Genomic DNA, 19222 nt, shown 5'->3' on the forward strand with positions numbered 1-19222 from the left:
TGTCTCCGTAGACTCCTCTTGGCTGTAACATTAACCTTCATATTTGGGTCATGAACTGGGTTGAAAATCTGCTGAAAACTATGGATCCTCTCCAAAGAAAAACAACATGCTTTGGATGTCTAATTTAAGGGAGGTCCATCCATAGCATATTTAGCTCTACTTGAGGAGGAACGGACGATCTTTAAAACATCCCTTTCCCACATTTGGGCTCAATCAGGCTCTACCTCTAATTTATTGTGACCTTTCTCCAACTCCATCCCCACTCCATGTGGGCCTCAATTTCACCGTCTGTGCAATGAAAGGTTTGTTTTACATGGTGGCACAGTTAGAAGGTGGGAGTCACCAAGAGTTGTCAACATCTGAGGAACAGACTCATAACAGATAAGCAATTTAGGTCAGGCCAGGGAAGTGATGGCCTTATCCATAAAGAGGTTGCAAAGTTTCGGGGGGGGAGGGGGGGGCACGGGACACAAAACCTGGGTTCTACCTAGTCTTTGTGGTTAAGTCATTTCCTTCCTCTGATCTTTAGTTTCCTCAACTGAAAATCTAGGGAGGCCCCTGCTCTGGTAGTTATGAAACTCCTGGGAGCAACAGCTGAGAATGTACCTAGTAAGATATCGTGTGATTTATGATAAGAAAATGAAGGTGGGTAGGTAGGTGCACGAGTGAAGGGCGGATCTGAGGAATGTGAGGAAGGCCAAGGGCTCCGGATAGAGGAACCTAGTACACAACTTGTCTCCATGACCCCGCTTGTATGTTGCTGGGCTTAATTCTACCTCCATTCCGGCCCCGCCTCCGCCCCACCTTTCTTCTCCTCCCTCAGGCTGTGAGGAGCCACACCTTGCATGGCCGCCATCAGACGACGCTTTCCACCGGGCGAGGACCGTGCGCGCGCTCGCGCCGCCACCTCACTCCCGTCCCGGCCCGCCTTTGCTCTCTTCCGATTGGTTCAACATATAAGTGACGCATTCGACCCCCCCCTTAGTCTACCCCCCCTTCCTTTCCCCAGGCTCCGCCCCACCTACTCCCAGCTTCTATTGACGCGAGTAGAAACCAAACATGCCATCATCTCTGCTGCGCGAGAGAAGCCGGGCAGCAGGCTAAACCAGGAAGAAGCCGGCTGTGGCGCGCACGCGCACGCACGCACGTTCGCAAGCCAATGGCCGGCGGGGCGGCAGGCTCGCGCCCGGGCTCGCCCTGCGCCGCGCCAGAGGCACGCGCACTCAGCAGGTTGGGCTGCGGCGGCGTCGGCAGCTGTAGGAGCTGAGGCGGTGCGTGTCAGAGGTCCCAGACGTCTGCGGCTCCGGCTCCGCCACCCTCCGCCTCTCACTCCAGTCTCCGTGCGGGGTGCTGAGAACAAAACGGCGCTAGCCTCGGGAGCCCCGAGCACACCGCTGGCTTCTCCCGACACCGCCCTCCTTCCCTTCCCAGCCACGGGCCTCGCTCGGTGCTAGGCGACTCCGCGGGGAAGCGGCAGCGACAGTTACCTGTCTGGAGAGAAGTCCTGCCCGCCAGCCTCGCTCCGCCGCCGGGCTCCTGCAGGGGCCGAGAGAGTTCGGCGCCCGCCCTTCCTCTCGCCCTTTTCGTCAGCCAGTTGGAGCAGCGTCGGTCCGGGAGGTCTGTGGGCTGAGGCGGCAGTCGCTCCTCCAGCTCCATCATGTCCGCGGGCGGAGACTTCGGGAATCCGCTGAGGAAATTCAAGCTGGTGTTCCTGGGGGAGCAGAGCGGTGAGTGCGCGTCTCCCCCCGCTCTGGCTGCTGGCCGCGGCTTCCCCGCACCGCCCCCAGTGTGGCCCTTCAGCCCACGGAGGCTCCCTGCCGGCCTCGCCTTCGCGCCTGGTTCCACCCCCAGCCCTTCCCCGGGTTCACCGACCCCTCCTAGCTGCCGGTTCCTTTCGCCTTGATCCTTCGCTCGGAATTTGACCCTTTCGTCCCCGACTCCGGCGTCTCATTTCCCCGCAGCCCGGCCTTCTTCCGTCGACCTCCCCTCCCCAGTCCCCACCCCACTCAGCCCAGTCCCAGCCTCTTGTCCATCCCTTTCTTCCTCCCGTCTCCGTCTTCTCACCCACCCACCCAGCCCCCTTCCTTGAGCCCCACCCTTATTCTTTGCTCTTATCCCAGTTCGTCAGCTCTGAGGCCCACCCCGGCAAGTCCCATTGCAGGGAACGGGGAACCAGCCCCTTTCAACCTTGGGCTAGGAGGGTGGGATCTGGGCGTTGTTTTCCCCAAAGGCTTGGCTCTGAGAAGTGCGGATCTAATGGAAGTGGGGGGTCGTATAAAATTCTTAGATGGTTTTCACCTGGGTGGGAAATTAGTCTGGGTTGTAGTGAATATGTATCTGAATTGGAGGCGATTTGAGGATGGAGTGAGGGGGAGGGGTGAAAGGGGTGGCGGCAGCAGTGGAGATTTTTGCCCTTTGGGTTAGGCTATGGCATGTTGGAAAACCTCATTTTCTTCTCTTGATTTCATTCCTGACAATTTTTTGACAGTGTTGGTGCTTTCCCGATCTGTGCCAGATGCTATGTCATGATCGTTTTACTTGGAATTTTTCACATCTCACCTCTTTTTCTCGTTTCAACATGAAGCAGTGTCTGATTTTCCCATGGTGTTGCAAAGAGGAATTACTAGCGAAAATGTTAATTATTCCATTTCTTATTGAGTATTTTCTAGTTATATGTTTACGATTCCTGTGAGAAGGCTTGAGAATAACATCTTTGGAGGATTTCTTTTGGGGTTAGAGAATATTGGAGTAGAGTAGGAATTGATTCATCATTTAGTTTTATAAATTAGATTTAAATATGTAATATTGCTTCAGCTAAATGACTCTTTTATGCTTAATATTCCATAATACCTGATAAGTGAAATAAATTATCTAATTTATCTGGTCAGGCTTTTGCTGTCACTGTAGTTTGTATTAGATACAAGATCCTAATATAGTGACGGCTGTCTCTAAAATTACTTCTTGTGGTAATTCCAATTTTATGCTGTATTATGCAAACTTGATACTTGGCAATTTAGAGATTATTATGTTTTGTTTTTCTCACACTTTTTGTGATCTTTAAAATTCAATCATCGAGAGATTAGTTTCTCCTAACTCATCAAACATTGAGTTACCCACTAAGTGTCTTAGGTTAGGTTATAGAAAACATTTGTTGTTTTTTGATTGGAAAGATGACAACTGATATAAGTTCAGAGTTTGAATTATTTATACTCATACTAACTAGGTTAACACTAGTTGCAAAATTGCTTCCAGTTGGACCTGAGAAATTATTTTTCTCCTTTTTTATACAGAATTTTTCCCTTTCCTCCTTTACCTAGGAAAAATGTAGTCTTATTTTTGCTTATGACTTTTCCTGAAGTAAGTATAAACTTGTTTTTTTAAAAAAATACGTTTTTATTGTTTTGTTTTAGAGAGGAAAGGAGAGAGAGAAACATTGGTGTAAGAAACATCCATTAGCTGCCTCATGCACTCCCCCTACTGGGGATCAAGCTGGAAACGTGGGCATGTGCCCTGATGGGAAATTGAACCAAGACCTCTCAGTTCATGGGATGATGCTCAATCCACTAACCCCCCATTTTTTTTCTTTCTTTCTTTTTTGATTGATTTTAAAGAGAGAGGAAGGGAGAGAGAAACATCAATTTGTTGTTTCACTTATTTATACATTCATTGGTTGCTTTTTGTGTGTGTCCTGACCGGGAATGAAACCTACAGCCTTGGTGTATCAGATGATGCTCTTACCAACTGAATTACCCAGCCAGGGCCAGAACAGTTTTAGGTTTGTCGAAAATTTTAAAAGATATTCAAAGTGGACGTATATAGCCCCACCCAGTTTTCACTATTAATATCTTACATTAGTATGGCACATTTGTTATAATTAATGAACCAATATCAATACATTTTTTTATCCTCACCTGAGGACATTTTTCCATTTTTTGTTCAGATAGAGTGGGAGGGAGGGAGGGAGGGAGGGAGGAAGAGAGAGAGAGAGAGAGAGAGAGAGAGAGAGAGAGAGAAGCATCGATGTGAAAGTTGCCACCCGCAGGACCCAGCCAGGGCTGGGTACAAACTGCAACCAAGGTACATGCCGTTAACGGAAACTGAACCCGAGTCTCTGGACCGCGGGCTGACGCTCTAACCATTGAGCCAAACTGGCTAGGGCTATTAATTCATTATTAACTAAAGTCCATAGTTTATCCAGATTTTCTTAGTTTTTATATTTTTCTGTTTCAGCATTTATCTCAGGGTAACATTACTTTTAGTTGTCCTGTCTCCTTAGTTTTCTCTTAGAATTTTTTTAGGATTGTATATATGCTTTTATTTTTAACTCTGTGGAACTGTGAGGTTATTATTTTTTGAGGCTACTGTATTTCTAAGTAATGCCATCCAATAGTTTTGACAGTGAAAGATTGATCTCTGTTTTTATGGGCAATGTCTAGTTTTTTTGTACATTAAAAGGTCTATAGAATCCATGTCATCTTCATGTAATTTTTCATGAATTATTTATCTTTAGGTTTTAGAATTCCACAATTCAGCTTTCAGAGACTAATCTGTGGCAAAGCCTTGTTTGTCTCCTTAATAGCATTTACCACATTAATAATTCTAATTTTTTATGTGTTTTTGTCAATTTCCCACAGCAGAATGCAAATCCCATAAAGATTAAAAACTATTTTTTGGCCCCGGTTGTTTTGGGTCAGTGGTTAGAGTGTAGGCCTGTGGACCAAAGAGTCATAGGTTCAATTGCGATCAAGGGCACATGCCTTGGTTTTTGGTTAGGTCCCTGACTCTGGTTGGGGTCCTGCAGTAGGTAACACATTGATGTTTCTCTCTTTCTCTCTCTCTACCTCCCTGCCTCTCCATCTGAAAATCACTGGAAAAATATCCTCTGGTGAGGTTTAAAAACACAACTTTTTTTGTTCATTGTATCCCCTGTGCCTAGCATAGTGCTAGACTCGTAATAGGTACTCAGAAATGTATGATGAATGAGTGATGGTTGAATCTAAAAGTAACCAAAGCGCCTGGCACATATGGCTCAGTGGTTGAGCGTCGACCCATGCACCAAGAGGTTGCCAGTTCGATTCCTGGTCAGGGCACATGCCTAGGTTGTGGGCCCAATTCCCAGTGTGGGGACATGCAGGAGGTGGCCAGTCGATGTTCTCTCTTATCAATGTTTCTCTCTCCCTCTCCCTTCCTCTCTCTTTAGAGTCAATAAAGAAAAAAAATACATAAATAAATAAATAAAAGTAACCAAAGCTAGTACAGTAGCCTGTATTAATCTTTGCTATGGAGAGATCTACATTTTTTCCTTATGCAATTAATGGTTTAACAATAACATTTTTTTTAATCCTCACCCAAGGATACTTTTTTCCCCATTTATCTTTAGACAGAGTTGGGGTGGGAGAGAGAAATACCATCGTGACAGAGACACATCTACTGGTTGCCTCCTGCATGACCCTGACCAGGGCTGAGGACTGAACTGCAACCAAGACACGGAAATCAAACTCGAGACTCTTTGGTCCAAGGGCCGTCACTCGAAACGCTGAGCCAAACCAGCCAGGGCAACAATAACATTTTATATTCATGTTATTTTATTGTATGCGGGGATACTGCAGATGCTTGGTGGACAGGGAACCCAATAATTTTTAGCCCTCACCATTTCACTAAATAAAAAAATACTGGCCAGGATTTCACACTTTTTTTCAGTTGAGCACTATTATTGTTTTACTGTTGTTGTTATTATTATTATTATTATTATTTTCTTTATTCTCACCTGAGGACATTTTTCCATTTTTTTGTTCAGACAGTGGGCGGGAGAGAGAGAAACATCGACATGAAAGGGACACATCGAGTGGTTGCCACCCGCATGACCCATCCAGGGCCGGGGACAAACTGCAACCCTTAGCGGGAACCGATCCCGGGTCTCTCTGGACCGCAGGTTGATGCTCTAACCACTGAGCCAAACCAGCCAGGGCGAGCACTATTAGTTTTATTTTGCTAAATCTATTGCTAAATTATTTGCTATTAGTATAGTACCTCAAAGTATGTCAAATGATATTCAAGACATGTTTAGGACACTGATTTGAAGTTAGGTAGATTGTTTTAATTAGCTTATCAAAAATTTAAGATTCTGTACTCTAATGAAGATAAGTTGTTTCAATACATGCAGCCTCAGATTGAATAAATGACGTCAGTCTTAGTAATCTTCCTATAAGTTCTTATGGTTTCTTTTTTTCTTTTAATTTTTATCCCCTTTATTGATTTTTAGAGAGAGAGGAAGGGAGAGGAAAAGAGATAGAAACATCAGTGAGATAGAACATTGATTGGCCGCATCCAGCATGTCTCCCACTAGGGATTTGGCCCATAACCTGGGCATGTGCCCTGACCAGGAATTGAACCGCCAACCTCTTAATGCATGGGTCAACACTCAACCACTGAGCCACACCGGCTGGGCTTATGATTTCTTTATATTTGAGCAGTGTACATGTTTTAGGAAAGGAATGTTGAAATACACAATTTGAATCTGAAGTTTCTTTTTCTTTTTTTTTTTTTAATTTTGAGGAATCCTTTTTTTTTTAATCCTGACCCAAGGACATTTTTCCATTTTTTATTCAGATAGAGCAGGAGGGAGAGAGAGAGAGAGAAACATCGACATGAAAGGGACACATCGAGTGGCCACCACCCGGATGACCCAGCCAGGGCCGGGGACGGGGACAGACTTCAGCCGAGGTACATGCCCTTAGCAGGAACCGAACTCGGGTCTCTGTGAACCGCAGGCTGACACTCTTAATCACTGAGCCAAACTGGCCAGCATGAGGAATCCTTTTTTTTTACTACCTGTCACTATTGTCTTGAAATGCACAAGTACTTCTAGGAATGTCATTTTGGTTTACTGTAGACGATATCACTACAAACAAATGTTATGGGTTGCAAATTAGGAAATGTCATCTCAGGGAAAAGCACATACCTGGCCTGATACTGCTTATTTTTAATGGTATTTTACCTTTTATTTTTCATAGTTCTTTAAAAAATACATATATTTTTTTGCCCTGGCCAGTTTGGCTCAGCGGTTACAGCGTCAACCTGTGGACCAGAGTCCCAGCTTCGGTTCCCACTAAGGGCATATCTCGGTTGCAGTTTGTCCCTGGCCCCTGTTGGGGTCGTGTGGGTGGCAACCACTCGATGTGTCTCTCTCACATCCATGTTTCTCTCTTTCTCTTTCTCCCTTTCTTCCTCCCGCTCTATCTGAAGGTAAATGCAAAAAAAATGTCCTCGGGTGAGGAAAACATCAATCAATCAATCTGCTATTCTGGCCCTGGCCGGTTTGGCTCAGCAGTTAGAGCATTGGCCCTGCGATCCAAGGGTCTGAGGTTCAATTCCAAACAAGGACACGTACCTGGGTTGCAGGTTCTATCTCTGACCCTGGTTGGGGATGTGCAGGAGGCAATTGATGTGTCTATCTCACATTGATGTTTCTCTCTCTCTCTCCCTCTTCCACTCTCTCTAAAAATCAGTGGAAAAATATCCTTGGGTGAAGAATAACAAAAAAAACAGCTAAAACAGAACTATTTTGTTATGTGGTTTGGTAGACCGCTCTTAAGAAATTTATGTTTCATTGGGGAAGAAATATATAATACCTAATATATAGTGTGATGAGTGCAGCTGCTTTGAAAAGTAGAATTAAAAGGCACAGAGAAGTGATATTGGAGCGTGAAGTTTCAGGGAAGGCACATTATAAGAATCTGTAGTTGAAATTCTTTTTTAAAAAAATTTATGTCCTTTTTTTAAAAATTATTTTTATGTATTGATTTTTAGAGAGAGAAGAAGGGAGAAGCAGAGAGAGAGAGAAACATCAATGAGAGAGAACATCAATTGGCTGCCTCCTGCATGCCCTCCACTGGGGATCAGGCCTGGAACTGGGACATGTGCCCTGACCAGGAATCGAACTGGAACCTCTCAGTCTATGGGACAATGCTCAATCCACTGAGTCATACTCATTGGGCTACTTTTTCGTTTTTAAATAAAATTTTTGTTTTAGAATAGTTTTAGGTTTACAGAAAAATCACAAAGATAATACAGAGTTTTCATATATTCTGCACCCAGTTTCTTCCATAATTAACACCTCACATGTTACATTTTTTACAATTAATGAAACAGTATAAGCCCTGGCTGGTTTGGCTCAGCGGTTAGAGCGTTGGCCTGCGGTCCAGAGAGACCTGGGTTCGGTTCCTGCTAAGGGTACGTACCTCAGTTGCATTTGTCCCCGGCCCTGGTTGGGTTGTGTGGGTGGCAGCCACTCATTGTGTCCCTTTCATGTCGATATTTCCCTCTCTCTCTCTCTCTCTCCCTCCCACTCTATCTGAACAAAAAAAAACATCGAAAAATGTCCTTGGGTGAGGATAAAAAAAAAAAATTAATGAAACTATCGATATATCATTATTAACCTAAGTATGTGTTTTATTTAGATTTTTAAAGTTTTATCTCATGTCTTTTTTTTCTATTTTAGTATTCCATCCAGGATACTACATTTGATTTAGTTGTTAGGTCTCCTTAGGCTATTCTTGCCTCTGACAGTTAAATTGGACCGCTCTCCTCTAACCCCTCCTCCCTCTGCGTATTAAAAATTTATTTTATGTTTTCATCACCATTTAAACCCTCAATGCCCTCTTCCACCTATACCTATACCCCTCCAGCCCCACAATCAAATTGGACCTCTCTTAAGTTACTTCATCCTATTAGATATCTCCAGGAAAACACATTTTGTAGTTTTTAATATCAAACATCCCTGTTCTGAAATTCTCAAATCTATCCCCGTGCTTTATAGTTAAAGCTTTTCTTTTCGGGGAGGCAGTATATAGTGAGAAAGACAGCTCCAGGGACAGTCAGGCTGTGGTTCTAATCCTGACCAAAACGTTTACAGTGTGATCTTGGACAGTTTATTTACTCTTTCTAAGCTTTTAAAAAAATTTCTGATATGGTAATACCAACCTGGTAATGTTGTTTTCCCCATCCTCTAAATGTAGATATCATACATTTTGGTTAGATTTGTATTTAATTTTTACATTCTCAATAGGTAAATGATGCAGCTGAGTCATGTAGTATACTGAATATTTGTAGTCTCGCATTTTTTGGTATTCTTTTGTGTCACCATTTTGTATTCTTTTGTGCTTTTATTTCTTTGTTTAATTTATATGCATATCATTAATTTATTCTCAGACTCTTTCCCAACAGTTTAAATTGCCTTTTAGTGTGTGGGAATGCATCCAGTTTTTTTTCCTCAGTTGGATCTCCTAAGAACATCTCCCTCAGAACTTCCTGACCTTTTCTAATTTATACTAGTTATCCTCTATGATTGGTATACAGCTGTCAACTTGGGATCTACCTTTACTATCATTTTGAAGTTTTCTTTTTTTTACATATTGGATTTGTTGTATGGATTCTTTATTTCTCAGATTACAGTTTTTCTTCTTTGTTTACTCCCTTGTTAAATTGAACATATCCCTACTAGTTAAAGGACGATGGGAGGAAGTTTTTTGAGATCTTGTGTATCTGAAAATGTATTTCTACAACCCTCACACTGGAAGTTTGGTGGAGTTTAGAATTAATGTATTGCCTTATAGATTCTAGTGTTGCCATTATAACTCTTGGTCTTCTGATCTTTCATAATGATATGGCTATTTTCATTTTATGTGCTAAATAATAGGTCCTTTCAAACTAGAAACTAATGTTCTTAAGTTTCAGGAAATTTTCTTAGCTAGAAAAACAACCTCTTCATTTTCAGTTCTCTCAGAAATTCCTTTTTTTTTTTTTTTAAAGAAAGGCAGACTGCCACGTGCAGCGCCTCATTTGGATGTGTTTGGAGTCTTGGAAGCTTGACTACCTTATATTCTCCTACAAACGGACCTTGAGAGCTTGTTTGGAGGTTCTAGCAGGGGAGTGCAGCTACTCGTAAACCCTTGACCGAAGACCGGTCCTCTGGGGGGAAGGTCGTCCTCTTCGACCCAGCGCGCCGCTTCGGGTGGGACGCACATGCACATGGATCAGTTGAGGGAGGAGGGGGACACCCACCGAGCCAGCCAGATCAGCCTAATCAACCCTGGCGATCAATGGGGTGACAGATGTCGCAGCCAGATCACCCTCACGTCCTCTCAGAAATTCTTATTAGCCCTCCTGATTGATGCTCTAATTTTATATTGCCTCTTTAAAAAAATTTTTTTATGTTTGATTCTCAAGGTTTTTCTTGCCCTGGCCAGTGTAACTCAGTGGTTAGAGCATTGGTCCGAGCACTGAGGGGTTATGGGTTCGATTTCCCAGCAGAGACATGTATCTGGGTTGAAGGTTCAATCTCTGGTCCTAGTCAGGTTCGTGTGGGAGGCAACCATCGATGTTTCTCTGTCACATTGGTGTTTCTCTCTCTCTCTCTCTCTCTCTCTCTCCCTCTCCCCCCTTCCTCCTCCCTTCCTCCCCCTCATTTCCTCCCTTCCTTTCTCTCTCTCTCTCTTTTTTTAATCCTCACCCGAAGACATTTTTGCATTTACTTTCAGATAGAGTGGGAGGGAGAGATGGGGGAAGAGAGAGAGAGAAACATCGATGTGAGAGAAACACATTACTGGTTGCCACCCACATGTCCCCAACCGAGGTGGGGACAAACTGCAACTGAGGTATGTGCCCTTAGCAGAACCGACTGGGATTCTCTGGTCCTCAGGCTGACGCTCTAACCGCTGAGCCAAACCAGCAAGGGTTTCCCTTCCACTCTCCAAAAATCAATGGAAAAAATATCTTCAGGTGAGGATTTACCAAAAAAAAGATGTCCTTAATTTTTTTTATTCTATTAAGTTTTATTTCTGCTTTCATTTTAATTTCAAAGAGTTCTCTTTTTTTTTTTTTTTTTAAGTTCTTATTTATTGATTTGAGAGAAAGAGAAGAACAAAGAGAGGGAGAGAGAGAAGCATCCATTCGGGTTCTATTTATTTATGCATTCATTGGTTGATTCTTGTATGTGCTCAAACCAGAAACTGAACACGCAACCTTGGCATATCAGGATGACACTTTAACCAACTGAGCTAGCTGATTATCCTGTCCTCCTGTTGTGAGATTGCATAAAATCTTGCCCAGACACCCCATATAGACTTCATTAAGGGTTTACGTGCTATACAAAACATATCTTTGCATTTTAAAGCTTCCATTCTAAGAGTCATACAATTTTATAGGTCATTTATCTATTTCACAGATGTCCACCATGTGCCAAGCATAGAGCTAGGTCTCAGGGGATATAGCTGTTAACACATCAGATATAATCTCTGTTCACTTCTTGCTCACATTCTAGCAGGGAGCAATAAAGTAAATAAAAGTCTTTTACATTGCTCTGTCTGCACCTTCCAGTCTCTATTCTTGGACCTCCCCTTCAGTCCATTCTCTACATTGATATCAGAGTGAACTTCATAAAAATGTAAATCAGAGTAACTTCCTTAAAATCAAAAACATTGTAAATATACTCAGTGTCCCTGAATTGTACACTTAAAAATTGTTGAAATGGCCCTGGCCTGTTTGGCTCAGCAGTTGGAGCATCGGCTGGTGGACTGAAGAGTCTTGGTTTTGTTTTGATCCCTAGCCCTGGTCAGGGTTGTGTGGGAGGCAACCAATTGATGTGTCTCTCTCCCCCTCCCTTCTACTCTATCTGAAGAGAAATAGAAAAATATCCTCCAGTGAGGGTTTTTTTTAATCATCCTCACCCGAGGACATTTTTCCATTTTTTGTTTAGGTAGAGTGGGAGGGGGAGAGAGAGAGAGAGAGAGAGAGAGAGAAACAGAAACATCGATGTGAAAGGGACACATCGAGTGGCTGCCACCCGCACAACCAACCAGGGCCGGGGACAAACTGCAACCGAGGTACGTGCCCTTAGGGGGAACTGAACCCAGGTCTCTCAGGACCGCAGGCCAACGCTCTAACCGCTGAGCCAAACCGGCCAGGGCGAGGGTTTTTTTTAAATAAAATCGTTGAAATGGTAAATTTCATGATATATGTAGTTAAACATTTTTTAAATTGAAAAAAATCACTACCTTTGTCATTTTTTGCCATCATTCTTAGAATAAGGGCTAAAATCTTTCCAAAGAACCTACATGGCCCACACTGCATTATATGGCTCCTCTCCATCTGCCCATTCTTATCTTGAATACACCTCCCACCATCTCTCTCTCAGCCATGCTGGCCTTTTTTTTTTTTTTTTACCATATTTGTAGCTCTTCAGTAATCTCCACCTTGTTATATACTCCCTTTACCTGGTTAACTCCAGTTTATCCTATATGTGATCTTAGTCAAAAGGTTGAGAAGCAATCTCCAGCTTATCATTTAAGTTTCAGCTTGAAGTCACTTCTTCAAAGATGCCTTTGCTGGCTTCCTCAGAGTAGTTTAGGTTCCCAGAATTCTTTTTACTCTCAGCACTGTGTACTTCTTGCTGCCTTAATGTTTTATTTTTTCATGTGTTTTTATTGACTTTTTATAGAGAGAGAAATGGAGAGAGAGATAGAAACATCGATGTGAGAGAGAGACATCCATCAGCTGCCCCCTGTATGCCCCCTATTAGGGATTGAGCCTGCAACCCAGGCATGTGCCCTGAGCCGGAATTGAACCGGGACCTCTTAGTCCATGGGGTGACACTCAATCCACTGAGCCACACTGGCTTATAGCCCCTTGCTGTCTTTATTACAGTTGTAACTAATTGTCTATTAAAATTTCTGTTTTCCATTTGGTCTTTAAGTTCCACAAGGTTAGTGTTCATGAATTTCCTGTTCATTCCTCTATTTAAGCACATTGCACAGTGCTTGGAGCGCACTAAATATTTTTGAATAAGTAAATTGATTTATGATTTTTACCCTACTTGGTTTCAGAAAGGCCTTGAGGTTGCCCACAGTAATAAATACACATAAAAGAGGATATTTAAAAGAAAACAGAAGAGAACAAAATGAAAAACTTAGTAAGAGGATAGAGGTTTGATATGCTAAGTACCTGGGATGACTCTGGAGAGTAAGTGGCTCAAGTTGAGGAAAATGATGACTCAGAAAAGGTCATTGGATTTATCAAGAACTGATCGATAATTTTATTTTTTTAATTAATTAATTATTTTTATCCTCCCCCGAGGACATTTTTTCATTTTTTGTTCAGATAGAGTGGGAGGGGAAGGGAGAGAGAGAAACATCGACGTGAAAGGGACACATCCAGTGGTTGCCACCCGCACAACCCAACCGGGGCCGGGGACAAACTGCAACCAAGGTACGTGCCCTTAGTGGGAACCGAACCCAGGTCTCTCTGAACCGCAGGCCGATGCTCTAACCGCTGAGCCAAACCGGAGCCAAACCGGCAAGGGCTATTTTTTAATTTTTTTATTGACTTAAGAAAGGAAAGGAGAGATAGAGAATGATAGAAATATTGATGTGAGAGAGAAACATCTCCCGCATATGCCCCAACTCGGAATCAAACCTGCAATCTGGGTATGTGCCTTGGCCAGGAATCAAATCTGCCACCCTTTGGTGTATGGTATGATGTTCCAACCAACTGAGCCACACTGGCCATGGCGAGAACTAATCAGTAATTTTTAAAAAGTGGTTTCAGTAGTTTGGAGAGTCAAGAAAGTTTCAGAAGTAAGGCCATGAGTATAAATGGCATATTTTAAAATGAATTTGTGATTTAACCAGATATGTTTCTGGGTTCTTAAAATATTCTTTTAACTTCTTTATTGGGAATTTTTAAACATACTAGGAGGTACAGATAAACTCCCATAAACTGTTACTCAGCTTTAATAATGATCAACTTAGGATGGGTTTCATCTATAGCATACATTCCCCTATACCAAAGTGGTTTGAAACAATTCCATATACATTGTCATTGCAAATATTTTGGTATGACTGCTAAAAGATGAGGACCTTCTTATTGATATATTCTTGATATTCATGGGTATAGTTACCCACAGAGGCCTTTATTTTGGGGATATTTTTCTTTATATGTTTTTGGGATTTAATATTTCAGGATCTCTAGATCATTGCTATCCTATTGAACTTTATACAGTGGTGGAACTGTTCAATATTTGTGCTGTTTAATACGGTGATGACTAGGGTGACTCAGGAAATGATTTCTAAATTTTATTTCATTTTAATTTCAGTAGCCTCATGTTGCTAATTAACCCTTTATCTGGCCTTAACCCTTCTCTTAAAACTGAAGGCTATTTCTTCAGAAATTTATGCATAGGCACCTAAAATTATTTACATAAGGTAAATTAAGTTTATTAATAATAGGGAAATAGAGAATATGATACCTCATAGATTTAGACAGATTTTAGACCACCTTGGAGTAAAAGTATTTTTGATGTATAGTATTTAAGGCTGCATAAAATTCACGCTGAGGTCTTTTGACTTTCTGTCCTTGGTGTCTACTGTAATGTTCTTCATATAGGTGACCATAAAATATTGGCTCTGGCCCTGGCCAGTTTGGCTCAGCGGTTGGAGCGTCAGCCTGCGGTACAGAGAGACCCGGGTTCCGTTCCCGCTAAGGGCACATACCTCGGTTGCAGTTTGTCCCCGGCCCTGGTTGGTCGTGCGGGTGGCAGCCACTCGAAGGGACACATCGATGTTTCTCTCTCTCTCTCTTCCTCTCTCTCCCTCCCGCTCTATCTGAACAAAAAATGGAAAAATGTCCTCGGGTGAGGATAAAAAATAAAATAAATAAATAAAAAATATTGGCTCTGTACAGTCATTAGGAAGCTAGATAAGTAGTTTTTCTTCTTTAGGAAAGTGACAGAAGTATCATCATGTTTACATTAAGTAAATAGGAAAAAAAACACATGATTACTGAAGTTCCTAGTTATCTGTAAACTTTTATGTTTGTTTATCATTGTTTAATATGGAGTATTTCTTTTCCTTTGCCTGTGAAATTGTTATAGTTAATGTGATATGGGGAAAAGTCCTGGAGGAGGAGTTAGGAAGACTGAACTATATAGTCTTTGCCACCTTATACATTACGTACCCTTAAAGAGTTCACTTTAACCTCTCCCAACCTCAGTTTCCTCATATATAAAATGAGAAGATCCTCCCCACCCCCAACCCCATATAGTATAGCCTGCATAGATGGTTCTCTGTGGTCTTCACTGAGGTTCTTACTATCAGAACCCTCTCATATATTCCTGTTTAATGTTCACAAAACTTCCAGAAATGGAAAGTAGGTCCTTTTTGCAAAAAGACCGAGTACCTTTAATTTTTTGTTTTTGTTTTTTGGTTTTTTGGTGCCCTCTCTGAGGCACGAAGTACCTTTAATTTTAAATAAAACACTGCCTTTGTACTCTCAAAGTTCTTTTTTTTTTTTTATCCTCATCCGAGGACATTTTTCCATTTTTTGTTCAGATTGAGTGGGAGGGGGAGAGAGAGAGAGAGAGAGAAACATCGACGTCAAAGGGACACATTGAGTGGCTGCCACCCGCATGACCCAACCTGGGCCGGGGACAAACTGCAACCGAGGTACGTGCCCTTAGAGGGAACCAAACCCCGGTCTCTTTGAACCGCAGGCTGATGCTCTAACTGCTGAGCCAAACCGGCCAGGGCATGTACTCTCAAAGTTCTTCAGTTGAACTTAATTTTCTCTCCAAAATACTGTGCATTTGTTTGTTTGTTTTTTTGGTACGTGCCCCCAGCGGGAACTGAACCCAGGACTCTCTGGTCTGTAGGCCGACACTCCAACCGCTGAGCCAAACCAGCCAGGGCTGTACATTTGTTTTCAAAGTCTCTGATATTGCAATAATTGTGGTCTTTTATGTAAAACACTCTAAATAGTTATTTCAACCTCAGTCCAGTTGATATTCTAAATACTGTGGTTTATTTTTTTTAATCCTCACCTGAGGATATTTTTCTGTTTATCTTTAGACAGAGTGGGAGGGGGAGAGAGGGAGAGAAAAAGAGAGAGAGGGAGAGAAAGAGAGAGAGAAACATCGACGTGAGAAGGACACATCGGCTGGTTGCCTCCCGCATGACCCCGACTAGGGCTGGGGTCAAACCGTAACCAAGGTATGTGCCCTTGGCCAGAATTGAACCTGAGACTCATTGGTCCACAGGCTGACGCTGTAACCACTGAGCAAAACCGGCCAGGGCTGTGGTTTATTTTTATTTTTCAGGATTTTTAGATTTGTGCTTTGTTATGGACTGAGTTGTATCCTTCTCAGATTCACATTTATTTTTTTAAAATATGGTTGTTTAATTGTTGTTGTTTTTGTAGAGAGAGAGGAAGAGAGAGGTAGAAACATGGATGTGAGAGACATCGATTGACTGCCTCCTACACACCCCCTACTGGGGATCGACCCCGAAACCCCAGCATGTACCCTGACAGGGAATTGAACTGGGACCTCTTAGTCCATGGGACTGAACCTCAATTCACTGAGCCACACTGGCCAGGCTCAAATTCATATTTTGAAGTTTAACCTCTAGTATCTCAGATGCAGTCATACTGGGGTAGGATGGGTCCCTATGCAGTATGACTGGTATCCTTATATAAAGGGGAAATTTGAACATGTAAACAGAGAGAATGCCATGTGAAGATTAAGGCAAAGATGAGGGTGATGTTTCTACACAACAAGGAATGCCAAGGATTTGCAGCAAACCACAAGAAGTTAGGGAACAGATTCTCCTTAGAGCCCTCAGAAGGAACTAACTCTGCCAACATCTTGATTTTGGATTTGTAGCTTCCAAAACTGTGAAGAAATTTTTGCTCTTTAAATCATTCAGTGTGTGGTGCTTTACTATAGCAGTTCCAGCAAACAAATATAGTTGTTTAATATCCCTTTGCAACCAAATATAAAACTCTGTACACTTCTGACAACTTAATGGATAATGTGTATTTCCTGTCCAACTGAATTTTTTGAATAGTCAGGCTACCATAATTTTGTGAGTAAATCCATGCTTTGTGACTTCCTAACATTAGTATTTTTGTTTGCATACATAATAATAGTATCAACTGACATTTGACTACTTACTATATATCAAGCCTTGTTCTAAGTATTTTACAGTCTTAACTAATTTAATCCTTAAAACCAACTGAATGAACTCCTTGGAGAAGTGGTTGATTTCAGGGCTGGGGCAGGGAAAATACAAAATGAGCCTGGAGTGTTTTCTGGTGCCAGAAAATAACAAAGTATATGAAGAAAGGATGGTAGCATGTTGTAAGTGCACAGGAGCCAATGTGAAAGAGCTCTCAATAGGGAAAGTAGGAATAATTTGAGCAACAAAATAAATAGTAATGATGTTGGATAACCCATATAATTAAGATATTCATGAGTCCATACTTAAATAGATCGATATGACTGCTCTTCATTAAAGAAGAGTTCCCATTGGAATATCATAGTGATAATTACTGCAGGCAGGATCCATTTGATGAATGTTAAAATTAGTGGGCAAAAGTTTAAGATACAGAACATTGATATAGTCTCAAAGTATCTCCTGAAGATATTATTTACCCAGTAAATAAGTAAAATATATAATACTTAATAAGTAATAAGACCGTAAACTTATGGTAGAGAAACTCTGTGGAGATTACCATAATCAAGTGATGAAGATTAACAACATCACTAGGACTAAGACATGTTACCCCTGTTGTGATGCACCTGAGAGAGCACATCAGTTTTGTGGTAGACATACCAAAACTGCATGACGTGTATCTAGTGAGAAAACTGACAAATCTAAATTGAGTAACATTATACAAAACAACTGACCTGTATTCTTAAAGTGTCAAGGCCATGAAAACAAGGAAAGACAGGAAATGTTACATATGAGAGGAGACTAAGGAGGCATGACAACTAAATGCAGTGTGGGATCCTGGGACAGAAAAAGGGAATTAGTAGAAAAACTGGTGAATCCCAAATAAGTTCTGTAGTTTAGTTAATAGCATTGTATCACTGTTAATTTCATAATTTTGATAATTGTTACATAAGACGTTATCATTAGAGGAAGCTGAGTGAAAGGTATACTGAGCCCTGGCCAGTTTGGCTCAGCGATTAGAGCATCGGCCTGCGGTCCAGAGAGACCCGGGTTCGGTTCTTGCTAAGGGCATTTACCTCTGTTGCAGTTTGTCCCCGGCCATGGTTGGGTCATGCAAATGGCAGCTGCTTGATGTGTCCCTTTCACGTCAATGTTTCTCTCTCTCTTCCTCTCCCTCCCTCCCAATCTATCTGAACAAAAAATGAAAAAATTTCCTCAGGTGAGGATTTAAAGAAAAAAAAAAAAGGTATGCTGAAATTTTCTGTACTATTTTTGTAACTTTTCTGTGAGCTTAAAATTATTTCCAAGTAAAAAGTTAAAAGTGTTCCTTAAGATAGTTACTGATGTTATTCCCATCTTACCAGGAGGAAATTGAGGCACAGGGAGGTTAAGTAACTTGTCCCAGTTGGGTATGGTTAGGAAGTGGTCAAGGTGGCATTTCAGCTCAACCATCGGGTTCCAGAACTGCAGTGCTAAGACACTAAACTACACTATCATTCCTTCATAAGTTTTGTGTAGATGGAATATGTGCAGAAAGTATAGGATACTTAGGTGTTCCTCAAACTGTAAGAAGGAAAAAAACTAATCACCTCTTGAAAGTTAAGGTGTATCAACTAAATTGGTTAGATAAAGTTAAGTGTTTCTCGGGTATTTTCCAGTACTGGACTTTTGTAATATATGACAAAAATTTCTTTTTTTTAAGTCCTCACCCGAGGGGATTTTTGCATTTATCTTTAGAAAGAGTGGAAGGGAGAGAGGAAGGAAGAAAGAGAGACACATCGATTGGCTGCCACCCGCACAACCCCAACCCGGGACTGGGGACAAACCACAACTGAGGTATGTGCCCTTAGCGGGAATCTAACGCCGGATTCCTCTATCTGTGGGCCGCTGCTCTAACCACTGAGAAAACCAGCCACGGCTGATAAAATTTTCAATGCATGTAACTTACAATTAAGAGAGTAAGAGGAACCCTGGCCAGTTTGGCTCAGCGGTTAGAGCGTCAGCCTGCGGTCCAGAGAGACCCGGGTTCACTTCCCACTAAGGGCGCATACCTCGGTTGCAGTTTGTCCCCGGCCCTGGTTGGTCGTGCAGGTGGCAGCTACCCAATGTGTCCCTTTCACGTCGATGTTTCTCTCTCTCCCTCCCACTCTATCTGAACAAAAAATGGAAAAATGTCCTCGAGTGAGGATAAAAAAAAAAAGAAACAGTAAGATGAGAAA

The 19222-nt window shown here is 42.1% G+C and overlaps 1 protein-coding gene across 2 annotated transcripts in view; it reads left to right on the plus strand.

Moving 5' to 3' along the window:
- Positions 1–1226: 1226 nt before the first annotated feature.
- Positions 1227–19222, plus strand: part of RAB6A (RAB6A, member RAS oncogene family) — a 64408-nt gene continuing 46412 nt past the window's right edge. For both annotated transcript variants that reach the window (XM_036258396.1, XM_036258395.1), the window contains exon 1: positions 1227–1727. In XM_036258396.1, the coding sequence (XP_036114289.1) occupies positions 1658–1727 (70 nt within the window). In that variant the 5' untranslated portion in view covers positions 1227–1657. The remainder of the gene's footprint in view (positions 1728–19222) is intronic.

Source organism: Molossus molossus, unplaced genomic scaffold (assembly GCF_014108415.1).
Source record: "Molossus molossus isolate mMolMol1 unplaced genomic scaffold, mMolMol1.p scaffold_m16_p_13, whole genome shotgun sequence".
Taxonomy (NCBI): Eukaryota; Metazoa; Chordata; class Mammalia; order Chiroptera; family Molossidae; genus Molossus; species Molossus molossus.